Source organism: Oncorhynchus gorbuscha, linkage group LG07 (assembly GCF_021184085.1).
Source record: "Oncorhynchus gorbuscha isolate QuinsamMale2020 ecotype Even-year linkage group LG07, OgorEven_v1.0, whole genome shotgun sequence".
Taxonomy (NCBI): Eukaryota; Metazoa; Chordata; class Actinopteri; order Salmoniformes; family Salmonidae; genus Oncorhynchus; species Oncorhynchus gorbuscha.
The window spans coordinates 49901505-49920518 of record NC_060179.1 but is presented as its reverse complement, the minus strand read 5'-3'; the positions used below and the strand labels follow the sequence as shown (position 1 = coordinate 49920518).

The 19014-nt window shown below is 41.8% G+C and overlaps 1 protein-coding gene across 4 annotated transcripts in view; it reads left to right on the top strand.

Annotated features, from left to right (window-relative positions):
- Positions 1-1963: 1963 nt before the first annotated feature.
- LOC124039970 (progranulin-like) overlaps positions 1964-19014 on the top strand; it is a 31040-nt gene continuing 13989 nt past the window's right edge. The window contains exons 1-8 of one of the 4 annotated variants that reach the window (XM_046356572.1): positions 1964-2134; positions 2309-2410; positions 4747-4878; positions 5207-5344; positions 5534-5647; positions 9665-9800; positions 10081-10175; positions 10418-10547. In XM_046356572.1, coding sequence (XP_046212528.1) covers positions 2408-2410; positions 4747-4878; positions 5207-5344; positions 5534-5647; positions 9665-9800; positions 10081-10175; positions 10418-10547 — 748 coding nt within the window. In that variant the 5' untranslated portion in view covers positions 1964-2134; positions 2309-2407. The remainder of the gene's footprint in view (positions 2135-2308; positions 2411-4746; positions 4879-5206; positions 5345-5533; positions 5648-9664; positions 9801-10080; positions 10176-10417; positions 10548-19014) is intronic. The other 3 variants (XM_046356573.1, XM_046356574.1, XM_046356575.1) reach the window with 3 other exon arrangements.

Genomic DNA, 19014 nt, shown 5'->3' with positions numbered 1-19014 from the left:
ATGCAGTTTAAAAAAGAAAAAAAAGAAATCAAAGTAACAAGTAGTTAAAGAGCAACAGTAAAATAACAATAGAGAGACTATATACAGGGGTACCCTGGTCGAGGTAATTGAGGTAATATGTACATGTAGGTAGAATTAGCAGCGGTGTAAAGGGGGGCATAAGCATACATTTTATAAAGTGCTCGACCAGTGCTTCAGATTGGCACCACCATAAGGCAGGGTAGTAACTTGTATTCTTTCAGTGTCCCTGGCACGTGCCAATGGTATCTCTTTTGCTCATCGTGAGGAGCTGCGCCAGGCCAAGAGGATTGTGGTCAAACTGGGAAGCGCCGTGGTAACCCGGGGTGACGAGTGCGGCCTGGCGCTGGGCAGGCTGGCCTCCGTCGTGGAGCAGGTGAAAAAGGTCAAAGGTAGATGTTCAGGAGTCTTATGTAGAACCTTTTGAGGATCTGAGGACCCATGCCAAATCTTTTCAATCTCCTGAGGAGGAATAGGTTTTGTCGTGCCCTCTTCACAACTGTCTTGGTGTGCTTGGACTATGTTAGTTTGTTGGTGATGTGGACATCAAGAAACTTGAAGCTCTCAACCTGCTCCACTACAGCCCCATTGATGAGAATGGGGGTGTGCCTGGGCCTCGTTTTCCTGTATTCAATCATCATCTTTGTCTTAATAACGTTGAGGGAGATGTTGTTGTCCTGGCACCACATGGCGGCAGGTCTCTGACCTCCTCCCTATAGGCTGTCTTGTCATTGTCGGTGATCAGGCCAACAATTGTTGTGTCATCAGCAAACTTAATGATGGTGTTGGAGTTGTGCCTGGCCATGCAGTCATGAGTGAACAGGAAGTACAGGAAGAGACTGAGCATGCACCCCTAAGGGGCCCCTGTGTTGAGGATCAGCGTGCAGATGTGTTGTTACCTACCCTTACCACCTGGGGGCAGCCTGTCAGGAGGTCCAGGATCCAGTTGCAGAGGAGGTGTTTAGTCCCAGGGTCCTTTGCTTTGTGATGAGCTTTGAGGGCAATGTGGTGTTGAACGCTCAGCTGTAGTCAATGAACAGCATTCTCACATAGGTGTTTATTTTGTCCAGGTGGGAAAGAGAAGTGTGGAATGCAATGGAGATTGGATCATCTGTGGATCTGTTAGGGCGGTATGCAGATTGAAGTGGGTCTAAGGTTTCTGGGATAATGGTGTTGATATCAGCCATGACCAGCCTTTCAAAGCACTTTATGGCTACAGACGTGAGTGCTACAGATCAGTAGTCATTTAGGCAGGTTACCTTTGTGTTCTTGGGCACAGGGACTATGGTGACCTGCTTAAAACATGTTGGTATTATAGACTCGGACAGGGAGAGGTTGAAAATGTCAGTGAAGACACTTGCCAAATCTTCCTCGTAGGTCGTCAATTTTATTTTCCAATGATTGCACGTTAGCTAGAAGAATTGAAGGCAGTGGGAGTTTATTCGATCGCCTCCGAATTCTCAGAAGGCAGCTGACCTTTGTCCTCTTTTTCCTCCGTCATCTCTTCAAACAAATGACGGGGATTTGGGCCTGTCTCCGGGAAAGCAGTATGTCGTTCATGTTGGAATTGTTAAAGGCAAAAAAAAAAGCTTCTGTAATCGCCGTTCTGATGTCCAGAAGTTCTTCTCTGTCATAAAAGACGGTAGCAGCAACATTATGTATAAAATAAGTTACGAACAATACAAAAAAACTAACATAAAAACCCAATCGGTTAGGAGCATGTAAAACGTCAAACATCTTCTCCAACATGTTCAGGGTGGAATCAGCCGTGCATTGCTAGGGCAAAAGCCAACAGTTGCACTCAGGGAGGGGCCCAGGACCGAGTTTGGGCAACCCTGAGCTACACTATTGACATATATTTAGCAATCATTTATTTTATTGACGTTCCTGAGACGTCAGTTCTCCAGAGTTGAGAGAGCTGATCATTATGTGCAGCGCGCCTGATGTAAAGTCGACCCTGGAACAGGCCATTGGTCATAAAGTGCGAATATCATGTGATAACCGTTGTTGGGAGAAAAAAAATCTGAAATCACTCCAGATTGCAAAATACTCCAGCGTCGCTTCGACTGAAAGATAATTTAACTAGTTTGAGCTTTTACATCGCACACTAACGAAGGTAAATAACACATGTAATTAATTTTGTCTGGCGTTACGCCTAACCCATTTTATTTTATGTTTATTAACTTGCTATGCTAGCTAGCTAAATTAGCTAGCGACAACTGTCAGCTCTGACATTCATTGTTTTGATCAGTTAATAATGATGAACTTGTTTTCTTGCCTCTATCTTTAGACTATATGAAGACTATGCATTGCAGTTCCCAACTTGAATAACACATCTGACGATATTCCCTCATCTACCGTCTTACTCTTCTCAGATTCTCTGAACACAATGGTACGAGATTCTTTGGATCAATAGATTTTTGGTTTGGTTTAGACAATTAAAATAATTGTAACTAGCTTACTAGTTAACTAAATTAGCTGCATTACTTTGAAGCGAGACGAATGTGCTGAAAATCCACTGATAACATTCAAGCTATAGAATTTTTCTGGTATGTGATAGTAGGTCCCCACACCCCTTCAATGGTCACGTTGCTCCCCTATGATCCCCCATCCCGTCAAGTCTTTACTCTGCCTCCCCCCAATAGCCATTTATTAATAATAATATTCTCCATTGCCACAGTTATGTATATGGTGTTATTTATATTGTTTTGTTGTCATTGTGTTTCCCTTAGTCCTGCATGTAGGAGCTCGAAGCCTAGTAATTTTTCCAACAATTGTTTACAGATTATTTCACTTATAATTCACTGTATCACAATTCCAGTGGGTCAGAAGTTTACATACACTAAGTTGACTGTGATTTTAAAACGGCTTGGAAAATTCCAGAAAATGATACCATGGCTTTAGAAGCTTCTGATAGGCTAATTGACATAATTTGAGTCAATTGGTGGTGTACCTGTGGATGTATTTCAAGGCCTACCTTCAAACTCAGTGCCTCTTTGCTTGACATCATGGGAAATTCAAAAGAAATCAGCCAAGACCTCAGAAAATACCGCTCAGGAAGGAGACTGGTTCTGTCTCCTAAAGATGAGCGTAATTTGGTGAGAAAAGTGCAAATCAATCCCAGAACCACAGCAAAGGACCTTGTGAAGATGCTGGAGGAAACGGGTACAAAAGTATCTATATCCACAGTAAAACGAGTCCTATATCGACATAACCTCAGCAAGGAAGAAGCCACTGCTCCAAAACCGCCATAAAAAATGCCAGACTACGGTTTGCAACTGCACATGGGGACAAAGATCGTAATTTTTTTAGAAATGTCCTCTGGTCTGATGAAACAAAAATAGAACTGTTTGGCCATAATGTCCATCGTTATGTTTGGAGGGAAAATGGGGAGGCTTGCAAGCCAAAGAACACCATCCCAACCGTGAAGCACGGGGGTGGCAGCATCATGTTGTGGGGGTGCTTTGCTGCAGGAGGGAGAGGTGCACTTCACAAAATAGATGGCTTTATGAGGAAGGAAAATTATGTGAATATATTCAAGCAACATCTCAAGACATCAGTTAGGAAGTTAAAGCTTGGTTGCAAATGGATCTTCCAAATGGACAATGACCCCAAGCATACTTCCATTTTTCCACAACTTTGGCTTAAAGACAACAAAGTCAAGATATTGGAGTGGCCATCACAAACCTGAGTCAAGTACACTAGCTCCGTCAGGAGGAATGGGCCAAAATTCACCCAACTTATTGTGGGAAGCTTGTGGAAGGCTCCCCAAAACGTTTGACCCAAGTTAAACAATTTAAAGGCAATGCTACCAAATACTAATTGAGTGTATGTAAACTTAAGACTCACTGGGAATGTGATGAAATAAATAAAAGCTGAAACAAATAATTCTCTCTACTATTATTCTGACATTTCACATTCTTAAAATAAAGTGGTGATCCTAACTGACCTAAGATGAGGAATTTTTACTTGGATTAAATGTCAGGAATTGTGAAACAGAGTTTAAATGTATTTGGCTAAGGTGTATGTAAACTTCCAACTTCAACTGTACATGTGACTATTAAACACTCAATCAGAGTGAAGTAGGCCATTTCAGGTTAATACATCCACAGATAACAAACTAGATGTGAACGTTTTGTGCCATGTATATATAAAGACCTAGATTGGCGATTTCATTTTCAGTGTGATGCAGTATGTATAAATATTTGCTTTGAAAGTACATGAACCGCAGAGCAAATGTATGGAGTTATGAACAGATTTCTGCATTCCTAGACTGGTCAAATGCGTCTACTGTATATAGGCCTACTGCTGAAAAAATAGTTCACCATGTGCACAACGTTATTCATCACCACCACCTATTGACGTAGCAGAATAAGTCAAATATACACCCGTGTGAGGATGATGGCACATCCTCACCTAAAGACTCATACATTTCTTATTGTGTTTGTTTATTTGTTATAGGGCCAGCAATGATGGAGAGCATTTGTTTGCTACATTTTATGCTCTTAACTTTTTGAACTTATCCCTGTTTTTAGCCTTTTAGATCAAAGCCTGATTTTTAACCCGTCATTTGTATTTTTTTATTTAACTAAATTAAACATTTTTGGAGTTAAACTGTACCTTGCTTCAAGAAAAACTTTTTATGTGCACGGGGTAATAGCCAACTTCGTCAACAACGCGAGCACATGGTCTTAGGTTTTCTTAACCCCTCTTCTCAAAACTGTGCAGATAGGAGTGGTGTGTTTGGCCCTCCTAGGCCTGACCTCAGCCCTGATTTGTCCCGATGGTGGGATGTGTGACGACGGCAACACCTGCTGCAAGACCCCCAGTGGTGGATATGGCTGCTGTCCATTACCAAATGTAAGTGATTAGTCCCCAGTCGTCTAAAGTTTGTATCTGAGTGACTGCTTGGTTAAATGAGGTATGCAGGACAATCTCGGTCCAGCTGACCCTGCTTTGAACTGGTAGTGTGAAAATGCTTATTCAGCACCATAGTGTGAAAGAACAAAGCTAATTTTATGGCCATAGCCCAGCAACACCATCATCAGCAGCACAGTGTTTTGATGGTATTGCTAATTCTGTGGGGGTTCTATTCATTTGAATGTTGTAACATAGCTATAAAATGGACTGTTTTACTGCCAACTCATGACTTTTTCAAAGATCACACTGTCTTAAAACCCATCTCCAGGCTGAGTGCTGTTCCGACCACCTGCATTGCTGCTATGAGGGGACAGTGTGTGACTTAGTCCACTCCAAGTGCCTCAATAAAACAGTCTCTCTGCCGTGGGTCAGAAGAGTCTCCGCACAACACATCATCAGCCCTCTGGTAAAGAGAATGCAACATTATTCTCTATCTCTGTGTATTATAAACTATAGTGTCTGTTTTGTTTAATATAGATTCTATTTCTTAATGATTATTTTTAAGCCTTTTCAACAATGTTATTTAACTAGTGTGAATGGGACGTATGTGTCAACCCAACCCTCGTTGGTATGCATTGCCTGTCACTCCATTTAGCTGGTGGAAGGAGTGAGGGCAGTCATTTGTCCCGACGGCGAGTCAGAGTGTCCGGACGACACCACCTGCTGTCAACTCCCAGAAGGCTCCTGGGGCTGCTGTCCGCTGGCCAAGGTACGTTACACACTTGTCCCTTATTCATTATCTGGAAGTCCTTTGAATGCAATTTTGACAGTTTTAAATTGCAGAGATGTCTGTAGGTGATGTGAATAATACAGTAGAGGTTTGCATATTTTAGCGCTGTCAAAATGAGGATCTTTGCGTTTAACTGTTGCCTCGGGTCCATTGCCTATGGTTGTACAATGTTCACCCGGAACCACCACTGTAATGTGTTGCAAAGATCTTTCAGATGATTCTGCAACTGTCGACAATGCACACTAAAATACGCCAGCGACCCTTTTGAGAGAATTGATTCAAGTCACTCTCGTCTTCTTGAGCATCATAAATAACATGTTAAGTTTCAATGCCCCCTTATGCTTGGCTTCAACTATTAATAGAATGTACATTTGCGTAGAAAGTGACCTGACCTGACTACGAGGCAACAGATTAAACATAGTTAATGAAGTGAGTCACCGTGGCTGCTGGAGGGGTTTTTCACTAAGTGGAATCAAGGGGTTAATGAGTTGGCTACATTCAGTTAATATAGAATAGGTTTGACTTTTTCTACAGTACTTGCAAAAGTGGGCTCTCTTACGTGTAGTACTCACTCTGTCTCAGAATTGTTATTGTAAATATGTGATTGTAATGCTTAACACTTCAGGGGGCAAATTGTTATGTATTGTATTACGGTATTCATCATTTGAAACGGCTTACCCTGTTCCAGGTGGCAAATGTAGTTGATTTGGGTATGCATATACAGTGTTGTGGCAAATATCAGCGAGCTGTTAATTTACTTTATTACAAGCTGCAGCAAGGGAGACTCACTCCAGACACATCTAAAGTAGGACTGCATAAACCTTGGTTCATGCTCTACCGTTATAGGGAGTGTCTATTTCTTGCAGAAACTGTTTGTGTTCCCACAGCACCTGTTCTCAGTCAAACACACAATATTCTGGGCTTTCTGCCAATTACCCTCCCTACATCACGTTATCGCCTGGTTCCTCTGGTAGTTCTGCAAAGCTGGTTACCCTCAAGTTACCGATCATAGGCATTTTACTATTCAGCAAAAGTTAATTTATTGTTCAGATTAAGAATTAACATGAGCATGAATATATGATTTACCATAAGCATAGAGTAAATATTCCTCCGTTTTTTTGGGGACATTTGTATTTGAAGGCGTTGGAATAAGTCACCATGTAATTTGTAACACGATACTTCAGAGAATGGTACTTTGTATTTTTTAAGTACTCTAAGTTTTATAACAATTCACAATTTTGTGGTGTCATATCACCCACATTTTCTGCATTGGTATCAGAAAGAGGGGTGAAAGTAAGCCGGTACGTAATAGTGGTGGTACGTCGTACCGGTTTATTTTATTTATGTTACTAGGCAAGCCCATTAAGAACAAATTCTTACTTATAATGACTGCCTACCAAAAGACCTCCTATGGGGGCTGGGATAAAAAATAAAAAATAATATAGGACAAAACACGCATCACGACAAGAGACACCACGCCACAACACTACATGGAGCGGGACCTAAGACGACAACACAGCATGGCAGAAACACGTGACAACACAACATGGCAGCAGCACAAAACATGGAACAAACATTATGGGGCACAGACAACTGCACAAAGGGCAAGAGACAACAATGCATCACGCAGCAAGTGTCCATGATTGAGTCTTTGAATGAAGAGAACTGTCCAATTAGAGTTTTTTTTGCAGCTCGTTCCAGTCGCTAGCTGCAGCGAACGGAAAAGCGGAGACTTTGGGGACCTTTAACAGAATGTGACTGGCAGAATGGGTGTTGTATGCGGAGGGTGAGGGCTGCAGTAGGTATATCAGATTAGGGGGAGGCCTAAGAGGGTTTTATAAATGAGCATCAACCAGTGGGTCTTGCTACAGGTATACAGAGATGACCAGTTTACAGTTAAATTACATCTCTGTAATCTAGCATGGGTAGAATGGTCATCTGAATCAGAGTTGGTTTGGCAGCTGAGGTGAAAGAAGAACGGTTACTATAGAAGAAACCAAGTCTAGATTTAACCTTAGCCTGCAGGTTTGATATGTGCTGAGAGAAGGACAGTACTGTCTAGCCATACTCCCAAGTACTTGTGTGAGGTGACTACCTCAAGCTCTAAACCCTCAGATAGCAATTAGTGTTTAACACACAATCCGGGGAGGGGGCAGCTGATTAGAAGACTGTATCATCTGCGTATTAATGGATGAAAGCTTCCTAATGCCTGAGCTATGTTGATGTAAATTGAGAAGAGCGTGGGGCCTAGGATCGAGCCTTGGGGTACTGACTATACACTGCACTCTGACTCTTTGATTGGTAGTTAGTAAACCAAGCCAAAGACCCCCACAGAGACACCAATACTCTTTAGCGTGCCCACAAGAATGGAATGGTCTACCCTATCAAAAGCTTTGGCCAAGTCAATAAAAATAACAGCACAACATTGCTTAGAATCAAGGTTGCAGTGACACATCCAAAACGTGAGTGGAAACCAGATTGCATACCAGAGAGAATACTATAGACGTCAAGAAAGCCAGGCAGTTGATTACTGACAAGTTTTTCCAACACACTTGGTAAACAGGGCAAAATAGAAATTGGCTTATAACAGTTAGGATCAGCTTGATCTTCCCCTTTTAAATAAAGGACGAGCTGTGTCTGCCTTCCAAGCAATGGAAACCTCTCCAGAGAGGAGATATGCTTGGTGAGGATAGGGTCAGCAACCTTAAAGAAGAAAGGATCTAAACCATCTGACCCAGATGTTTTTTTGAGTGGTTCAAGTTTAAAGAGCTCCTTTAGCGACTCCGTGACTACCTGCAAGGAGGAACTTTGTAGCTGGGCAGGGGGAAAAGAGCGAGGAGCATCGGGGCTAGTTGTATTAGAAGGGGTGGGAGATGAGGAAATGTTGGACAATGAGGCATGGCTGAGTCGAATAGGCATCCTGGCTGGTGATTTTTAAAGAGCTCATTCATGTGCTCCTTGTAACAACCACATCATCAACGTTATGTTGAGCCTATGACGACAATTAAACAAAGATGCCAAGAACTGTACTCTTTTATCATTACCGCATGTCACCTGCATGAAACATTTCCAAATGGACTTAAACGTGTGAAATACGATCCATAATGTGGTGTGTTTTGACAATAATAAGGCAGAGGTGAGTGACAGAGGTGTGCGCAGACAGTGGGCGCATCAATTCAGGTTTCAAATGAATGGCTATCACACCTTCTTGGTATCTTGTTACAGACATCTCTTTTCATTCGTCAAATGTCGGGTGCACTGTATGGATTCAATAATTATTTTAGAGTGTGCGAACGTGTGCAGGTAGCCAGGCTTACAGGAGGAGCCTGCTGAAGTGATTGTTTGACAATCAGATGACAACATAGCCAGTTATAATGTTATTGTGACATTAAAAGGTCATTAACAACACATTTTTACTGTTTGTCGCACAGAGATCCTATTAAATGAAGAGTGATTCTATATGTAAATCTATGTTTAGTACTGCAGGGTGCACACACAGGGGGGTACCATACTGGGAATAAATGAATGCTTCCACCCCTGATCTTAGAAGTCTTATGGCACTATTGTGTGAAGACATGACAGGTGTTGGTGAAAGACCATGAAAAGAAAGTTGAAGCACAAGGATGCGCTTCCAGAGCGAGGATATTTCAGTGAATTTGTTCCAAAAGGGGGAAGTGAACTCGGGAAGTGAGTCCTATACCTGAACTTTCTTTCACGCACATTTTTGAGCCTCCATCGCACCTCGGATTACGTAATGGTAACACAGGATCTCAATTCTAACACCAATTCTGCCCCCAATTTTTTGGGTGGGTGGGTAATTGCTGGCCACAAAGCTCTGAAGATTTTATTTTGTAATGAGATGCATTAAAATGTATCTTTGCCATCTCTGCATAATACACAACAAACTAATGGCAGAGTTGGATTTGCTCTTTAATAACCCTATTCTGAAGCATTCTAAACTTTTGTTTTCTGTTCTCTCTCTCTCTCTCTCTCAAGGCAGTGTGCTGTGAGGACAAGATGCACTGCTGTCCAGAGGGCACCAAGTGTGACCTAGCCCACTCCAAGTGTGTGTCTCCCACCCTGGAGACATTTGCCATGAGGGAAAAGGGGCCTGCAATGAAGAAGCAGACGGGTACTGAAGGAACAGACAGAAATAAACAACAAGATCATTGTGAAGTTGTTGTTGAATTATGTTCCAGGCTTGTCTCCATTAGGGCAAACAATGGGAATAAAAAATAATTAAATTCTACAAATGAAAAAATATATATATATATTTTAAAAGTCCAGTTTAGTCCTTTTCAGTCTGTTGCCTTCGGTTTGGTGCCTAATGAACACAACACCGTTCTCTTTGGGCCTAATCCATTTTAATATGAATTTTCCCCATGTGTCTCTGTTCCTGGTGGTTGGACAAGCAGTGACCTGCCCAGGTGGTAGGAGCAGATGCCCAAACGGAACCACCTGTTGCCTGCTGACCAGTGGCGACTATGGCTGCTGCCCCTACCTGGAGGTGAGTGGAACTGGAGCAGTACAGAGGACCCTGGGTCACATCATCTCAAGCATTTTATTCCTACACAACAAATTGCGCAATATGTGTTGCACACAGTCTGTGTAAGATACATGTGACGGAAAGTTCTTATTCTGAGTGTTTCAACATGAGGAAAGGGTAGCTAAAGAGCGATGGGGACATGCAGAGGTTGAGCATTTCAAAACTGATGAACTACATGTTTAATCAATGTGTGTTCTGTACAGGCTGTGTGCTGTACCGACAAACTCCACTGTTGCCCCGGCAATACAACCTGTGACCTAGAGCATGATATGTGCACTTCCCCCAACACACAGACCCCACTGGCTAAGAAGACCCCTGCCATCTCCAACGATGGTGAGGCACCAACTGTTAATGCAAAATGACGCGACTAGGTTCCAGTTGAACAACGTTTACGTCACTATTTCCACAGTACATGGTTGCCATTGCACACAGGGCAGGTCCATCTACAGTGAGACTACTGCGCATGGGTATTAATAACAGAGTGATGGCACTGTAATAACAGAAATATAGGGATACTTATGACATGAACGTAATCCCCCCCCCCCCCCCCCGGGACGGTTGAGCTAATGTGATTAGCATGACATTGTAAGTAACAAGAACATCTCCCAGGACATAGACATGTCTTATATGGACAGAAAGCTTAAATTCCTGTTAATTTAACTGCACTGTCCAATTTACAGTAGCTATTACAGTGAAAAAAAACACCATGCTATTGTTTGGAGCGTGCACAACTACACAACAACAACTTTTATCGTGGCAACTGGCTTTATATAATTTATTTACATTCAGTAATATTGCTCTGATTTGTCATCCTGAGGGACCCAGAGAGAACATGTAGCATAGTTTTGTTTGAAAAATCCATTGTTATATTAAAATGTAGGAACTGGGTTCTATAGTTTGAACCCCTGCTGTGTCTGGCCCCACACCCACCCCCCCATATCTAGATGTGTGAAGGTTAGTATATTTTCTGTAGGGACGCTAATTAGCCATCATGTATGACATTCCTGGGTGTGTGTGTAAACTAAACATTTTTATTACCATATCATTTTTTGTATGTTCGCTATAGTTATGTACTTGAAAATGTATCAATTGACCAATTCGGGCAACATTATGACCACATTGGATCAGTCTAAAACTTTGCACCTACACTGCTGCCATCTAGTGGCCCAAATCTAAATTGCGCCTAGACTCCTAAATGATAATGGCCTTTATCTTGCATTTCAAATATTATTTTTTTTGACAATGCATGCTTTTTTTGTTTTATCTTAACAGATCTGTGTTATATTCTCCTATATTCATTTCACATTTCCACAAACTTAAGTTTTTCCTTTCAAATGGTTGCTACAGGCAGGTATGTCATTTTAGGCGAAAATTGAAAAAAAAGGGTCCGATCCTTAAGAGGCTTTAGACAAGTAAAACATCAACAAAATAATGTCCCAAGTTTTATTTAAGTTACCAATTACAAATGGGTTGTGTGTATGGCTGTTGCCTACACAACAAAATTTCACTCATATTATTTAGTATATGTAAGGACAAGATTTAAATCAAGACTAGTCTGATTGGTGACAACATTACTTAAATGAATGATGCCCAGCATAAGAAACAGCCTTTTTTTCTCCGCCATTTTCGAGTCGCACACCTCGTGTCGCCTAGCCCGTAGGCCTATTTTTGATAAGTTTGTATCACAACTAAAGTGGCCAAATAACTTCTTAAAATGTAAGCGCATTAAATCGGCTTTACGAGGGGTGTAAAAGCCTAACTGGCATACATACTAGAGGTCGACCGATTAATCGGAATGGACGATTAATTAGGGCCGTTTTTATGATAATCGGTAATTGGTATTTTTGGACACCGATTTTTATTTATTATTTTTATAATATTTTTTTAAAATATATTTTTTACACCTTATGTAACTATGCAAGTCAGTTAAGTACACATTCTTATTTTCATTGACAGCCTAGGAACGGTGGGTTAACTGCCTTGTTCTGGGGCAAAACGACAGATTTTTACCTTGTCAGCTCGGAGATTCGTTTTTGCAACTTTCCTGTTACTAGTCCAACGCTCTAACCACCTGCCTTACATTGCACTCCACGAGGAGCCTGCGTGGCAGGCTTACTACCTGTTGCGCGAGGGCAGCAAGAAGCCAAGGTAAGTTGCTAGCTAGCATTAAACTTATCCTATAAAAAAACAATCGATCTTAACATAATCACTAGTTAACTACACATGGTTGATATTACTAGTTTATCTAGCGTGTCCTGCGTTGCATATAATTGATGCGGTGCCTGTTAATTTCTCATTGAATCACAGCCTACTTCGACAAACGGGTGATGGTTTAACAAGTGCAAAAAAGCACTGCACCAATGTACCTAACCAAAACATCAATGCCTTTCTTTAAAATCAATACACAAGTATATATTTTTAAACCTCCATATTTAGTTAATATTGCCTGCAAACATTAATTTTTTATAACTAGGGAAATTGTGTCATTTCTCTTGCGTTCCGTGCAAGCAGTATATGCAGCAGTTTGGGCCGCCTGGCTCATTGCGAACTGTGTGAAGTCCATTTAATCCTGACAAAGGCCGTAGTTAATTTGCCAGAATTGTACATAATTATGCCATAACAATAAAGGTTGTACAATGTAACAGCAATATTTAGACTTAGGGATGCCATCCGTTAGATAAAAAACGGAACGGTTCCGTATTTCACTGAAAGGATAAATGTTTTGTTTTTGAAATGATAGTTACCGGATTCGACCATTTTAATGACGAAAGGCTCGTATTTCTGTGTTATTATGTTATAATTAAGTCTATGATTTGATAGAGCAGTCTGACTGAGCGATGGTAGGCACCAGCAGGCTCGTAAGCATTCATTTTCGTGCATTTTGCCAGCAGCTCTTTGCTGTCTTTCAAGCATTGAGCTGTTTATGACTTCAAGCTTATCAACTCCCGAGATTAGGCTGGTGTAACCGATGTGAAATGGCTAGCTAGTTAGCGGGGTGCGCGCTAATAGCGTTTCAAACGTCACTCGCTCTGAGACTTGGAGTAGTTGTTCCCCTGTTCTGCTGCTTCGAGGGTGGCTGTTGTCGACGTGTTCCTGGTTCGAGCCCAGGTAGGGGCGAGGAGAGGGACGGAATGCTATACTGTTACACTGGCAATACTAAAGTGCAATAGTCAAAGGTATATGAAATACAAATCGTATAGAGAGAAATAGTCCTCTAATTCCTATAATAACTACAACCTAAGACTTCTTACCTGGGAATATTGAAGACTCATGTTAAAAGGAACCACCAGCTTTCATATGTTCTCATGTTCTGAGCAAGGAACTTAAACGTTAGCTTTTTTACATGGCACATATTACACTTTTACTTTTCTTTTACTTTTCTCCAACACTTTGTTTTTGCATTATTTAAACCAAATTGAACATGTTTGATTATTTATTTGAGGCCAAATTGATTTTATTGATGTATTATATTAAGTTAAAATAAGTGTTCATTCAGTATTGTTGTAATTGTAATTATTACAAATAAATAAAAAAGCTGCCGATTTAATCGGTATCGGCTTCTTTGGTCCTCCAATAATCGGTATAGGCGTTGAAAAATCAGTCGACCTCTAATACATGCAGTGGGGCAAAAAAGTATTTAGTCAGCCAACAATTGTGCAAGTTCTCCCACTTAAAAAGATGAGAGGCCTGTAATTTCCAGCATAGGTACACTTCAACTATGACAGACAAAATGAGAAAAATGAATCCAGAAAATCACATTGTAGGATTTTAAATTAATTTATTTGCAAAATATGGTGGAAAATAAGTATTTGGTCAATAACAAAAGTTTCTCAAAACTTTGTTATATACCCTTTGTTGGCAATGACAGATGTCAAACGTTTTCTGTAATAAGGACGCGCATAGAGTCCCCGACGTGTCTTGATTTGTAGCTTGTGAGAAAGACCCGATCACGTGCTGGAGAGCCATGTGAGTGAGAAGTGATTCCAAGCCCAATGGCCACTGGCAGCAAAAGGCATGCCTTTTTTGGGGTGCATTACAGCCACACAAAGGGATGCCACCGTGAATTGTGAATGCTGTAGTGTGTACATCCTGCGCAAAAAAAAAAGCAGAGCTCATGCCTTTTTAAAGCTACCTTTTTCAAATCATCGTTAGTTGCGTCATGCATCAGTGGCTTGTATGCTGTGTGTGGAAGCCAGGAGATGCTAAATGTGTTGACGTTTATTAACGGTCAATTACCGTGAGACACAGTTATTGGCTTGACCGTCACCGGATGACAATTTTTGACCAACATTTGTGTGAGATGGTTAACCATTTTGTATTACTCAAGCTGCAACTTTCCATTACGGAGTACCTTTAGGAGCACAATACCAGATGCTCCCTTTTTTAGTCAGACAGTCAGCAAGGAGTAGTTGTCAGTGGCACAAACTACAGGTAGAATGTGCTGTTTTGTCTCACCAGTGGTAAGCTCTGAGAACAGAGTTGCCAGAAAGATGGCATTGTCAATTACATCCGCAAGGTTTCTTCAGCAAGTTTGCTTCACAATCCTTCAGATCCTTTTTGACTGCCAACAGAAAGGTGAGAATCTTCCTCCTTCACCCATTAACATTATTAGATGTCCACCTTGTGTGCCACCATCTGTAAGGTTCCCTAGTGAAGCATCACAGAAGACAACTCATTTCAGAGTCATGTTTTGGGTCATGCTGAAACTTTAGTCACTTGTTGTGATATCAGTTTACAAACTACTTTGTTTGCCTCATGAATGATTTGTACAGTGGCGTCTTTTGTGTTGGATGCCAAGTTGTAGCCATCAAACATTTTAAATCAGGTCTACTTTGTTGCATCAGTATTTTTCCATCAACAATAATAAACTCAATTCCAACATAACAAAAACTATCATGCTCCTCACGGCCGACCTGAAAAACAACTTTGAGGTGTGGATTCAGTTGAAGCAAAGGTCTGTGAGCCACCCCAGGTGAAGTCATCAACATGACAGGCAAGCACTCCAGTCATGTAAGTCTTGATCAAGCCAATAGAAGACTGCAGAATCCACTTGTGACGTTTTTCCACCTGTACTGTTGCATTGTTGCCTTGACTTTGTTGTACCAGTTGAGTGATGCACCTGCCAGGTCATACACACACTTTTGTTTGTTTGTGTTCCTTCGCTCTTAGCTTCAGGCGGAGATCGGATCTGAATATCCCTTAACAGCTATGTTCCCTGCTGTCAGCAGCAATCTGAGTGACTCTGTGGTGCATGTTGGTTATTCTTTTGGGAGTTGTTTAGCAGCCAGCTCCTCAACCTCTAGATGTGCTTTTGGCACTATTCAAGTTCAGGATTCTTTAAGAGTACACACCTGCTTTGCTGAGACATATTTTTGGCCAATGTCTCAAATCAAACTATTTGTCACATGCGCCGAATACAACAAGTGTAGACCTTACCATGAAATGCTTACTTACAAGCCCTTAACCAACAGTGCAGTTCAAGAAAGAGTTAAAGAAATATTTACCAAATAAACTCAAGTAAAAAGTAACACAATAACAAGGTTCTATACAGGGGGTACTGAGTCCGTGTGCGAGGGTACAGGTTAGAGGTCATTTGTACATGTAGGTAGGGCTGAAGTGACTATGCATAGATAACAAACCGTGAGTAGCATTAGTGTACAAAACAAATGGAGGGGGGGTCAATGTAATAGTCAGGTGGCCATGTGATTTAGTTGTTCAGCAGTCTTATTGCTTAGGGGTAGAAGCTGTTAAGGAGCCTTTTGTTCCTAGACTTGGCGCTCCGGTACCACTTGCCGTGCGGTAGCAGAGAAAACAGTCTTACTTGGGTGACTGGAGTCTGATCATTTTATGGGCTTTCCTCTGACACCTATTATATAGGTCCTGGATGGCAGGAAGCTTGGCCTTAGTGATGTACTGGGCCGTAGCACTACCTTCTGTAGCGAGTTGCGGTCAGATGCCGAGTAGTTGCCATACCAGGCGGTGATGCAACCGGTAAGGATGCTCTTGATGGTACAGCTGTATAACTTTTTGAGGATATGTTGACCCATGCCACATATTTTCAGTCTCCTGAGGGGGAAAAGGTTTTGTCGTTCCCTCTTCACAACTGTCTTGGTGTGTTTGGAACATGATAGATCGTTGGTGATGTGGACATCAAGAACCTTGACACTCTCGACCCGCTTCACTTACAGCCCCGTTGATGTTAATGGGGGCTTGTTTGTCCCACTTTCTTGTTGTCCACGATCAGCTCCTTTGTCTTACTCTCATTGGGGGAGAGGTTGTTCTCCTGGCACTACACTGCCAGTTCTCTGACCTCCTCCCTATAGGCTGTCTCATCATTGTCGGTGATCAGGCCTACCACTGTTGTCGTCAGCAAACTTAATGATGGTGTTGGAGTTGTTTGGCCACGCAGTCGTAGGTGAACAGGGAGTACAGAAGGGGACTAATTATACACTCCTGAGGGGCCCCAGTGTTGAGGATCAGTGTGGCAGATGTGTTGCCTACCCTTACCACCTGGGGTTGGCCCGTCAGGAAGTCCAGGATCCAGTTGCAGAGGGAGGTGTTTAGTCCCAGGGTCCTTAGCTTTGTGATGAGCTTTGAACGCTGAGCTGTAGTCAATGAACAGCATTCTCACATAGGTGTTCCTTTTGTCCAGGTGGGAAAGGGCAGTGTGGAGTGTGATTGTGTCATCTGTGGATCTGTTGGAGCGGTATGCGAATTGGAGTGGGTCTAGGTAATCCGGGAGGATGCTGTTGATGTGAGCCATGACCAGCCTTTCAAAGCACTTCATGGCTACCGACGTGAGTGCTACGGGGCGGTAATAATTTAGGCAGGTTACCTTCGCTTTCTTGGGCACAGGGACTATGGTGGTCTGCTTGAAACATGTAGGTATTACAGACTCAGTCAGGTAGAGGTTGAAAATGTCAGTGAAGACACTTGCCAGTTGGTCCGTGTATGCTTTGAGTACACGTCCTGGTAATCCATCTGGCCCCACGGCTTTGAATGTTGACCTGTTTTGCTCACATTGGCTACCGAGAGCATTATCACATAGTCATCCAGAACAGCTGGTGGTCTCGTGCATGCTTCAGTTTTGCTTGCCTCGATGAGAGCATAAAAGGGTATTTAGCTCGTCTGTTAGGCTTGCGTCACTGGGCAGCTCGCGTCTGGGTTTCCCTTTGTAGTCCGTAACCGTTTTCAAGCCTTGCCACATCCGACGAGCATCAGAGCCGGTGTAGTAGTATTCAATCTTAATCCTGTATTGACGCTTTGCTTGTTTAACTTCTTGATGCACCCATCCCGTTACCAGGATAATTTTTGTCAACATCCACTGAATTGCAGAGCGCCAAATTCAAATTAAATTACAAAAAATATTTAATTTTCATGAAATCACAAGTGCAATATAGCAAAACACAGTTTATCTTGTTGTTAATCCACCTGGTGTGTCAGATTTCAAAAAAGCTTTTCGATAAAAGCATACCAAGCGTTTATGTAAGGACATCTCTCTCAGTAGACAAAACATTACAAACAGCTAGCAGCCAAGGAGATTGGTCAGAAAAGCAATAGAATGAATCGCTTACCTTTGATGATCTCTGGATGTTGGCACTCATGAGACTCCGAGTTACACAATAAATGTTCCTTTTGTTCCATTATTTTTATATCCAAAATACCTTCATTTGGTTGGTGGGTTATGTTCGGAGATCCACAAGCTCGAGCGGTCAAGACCGGGCAGACAAATTCCAAATAGTATCTGTAAAGTTCGTAGAAACATGTCAAATGTATTTTATAATCAATTCTCAGGTTGTTTTTGCAATATATAATCTGTAATATTTCAACCAGGACTGTAGCTTCTTCAATTAGAGCATCCAATGATGCGATGTGATCTTTCTCGCTCATTTTTTTCAAAATAAAAGCCTGAAACTATGTCTAAAGACTGTTCACACCATGGGGAAGCCATAGGAAAAGGAATCTGGTTGATATGCCTTTTAAATGGCGCGAAGGCAGGCTATGGAACAGAGAGCTTTCAGGAAAAACATAACTTCCGGGTTGGATTTTCCTTAGGTTTTCGCTTGCAATATCAGTTCTGTTAAACTCACAGACAATATTTTGACCGTTTTGGAAACTTTAGAGTTTTATATCCTAATCTGACAATTATATGCATATTCTGGGCCTGAGAAATAAGCAGTTTCATTTGGGTATGTTTTTCATCCAAACATCAAAATACTTCCCCCTACACTCAACAGGTTAATGGTTCGTCTGAGTGCATAACAGGATTTATTTTATTTTATAGGTGTCCGGATTAGTGTCCCGCTCTTTGAAAGTGGCAGCTCTAGCCTTTAGCTCGATGCGGAGGTTGCCTGTAATCCATGGCTTCTGGTTGGGATATGTACGTACGGTCACTGTGGGGACGATGTCGTCGATGCACTTATTGATGAAGCCGCGCCATATGACCTCTTCCGTATTGACCGAGTCACTGGTACTTCCTGCTTTAGTTTTTGCTTGTAAGCAGGAATCAGGAGGATAGAATTATGGTCAGTTTTACCAAATGGAGGGCAAGGGATAGCTTTGAATGCATCTCTGTGGGTGGAGTAAAGCTGGTCTAGAGTTTTTTTTATATTTTTTTTATTTTTTTATTCTCCTCTCTGGTTACATATGTGACATGCTGGTAAAAATGAGGTAAACTGATTTAAGTTCGCCTGCATTAAAGTCCCCAGCCACTAGAAGCGCTGCTTCTGGATGAGCATTTTCTTCTTTGCTTTTATGGCCTTATAGAGTTGGTTGAGTGCGGTCTTAGTGCCAGCATCAG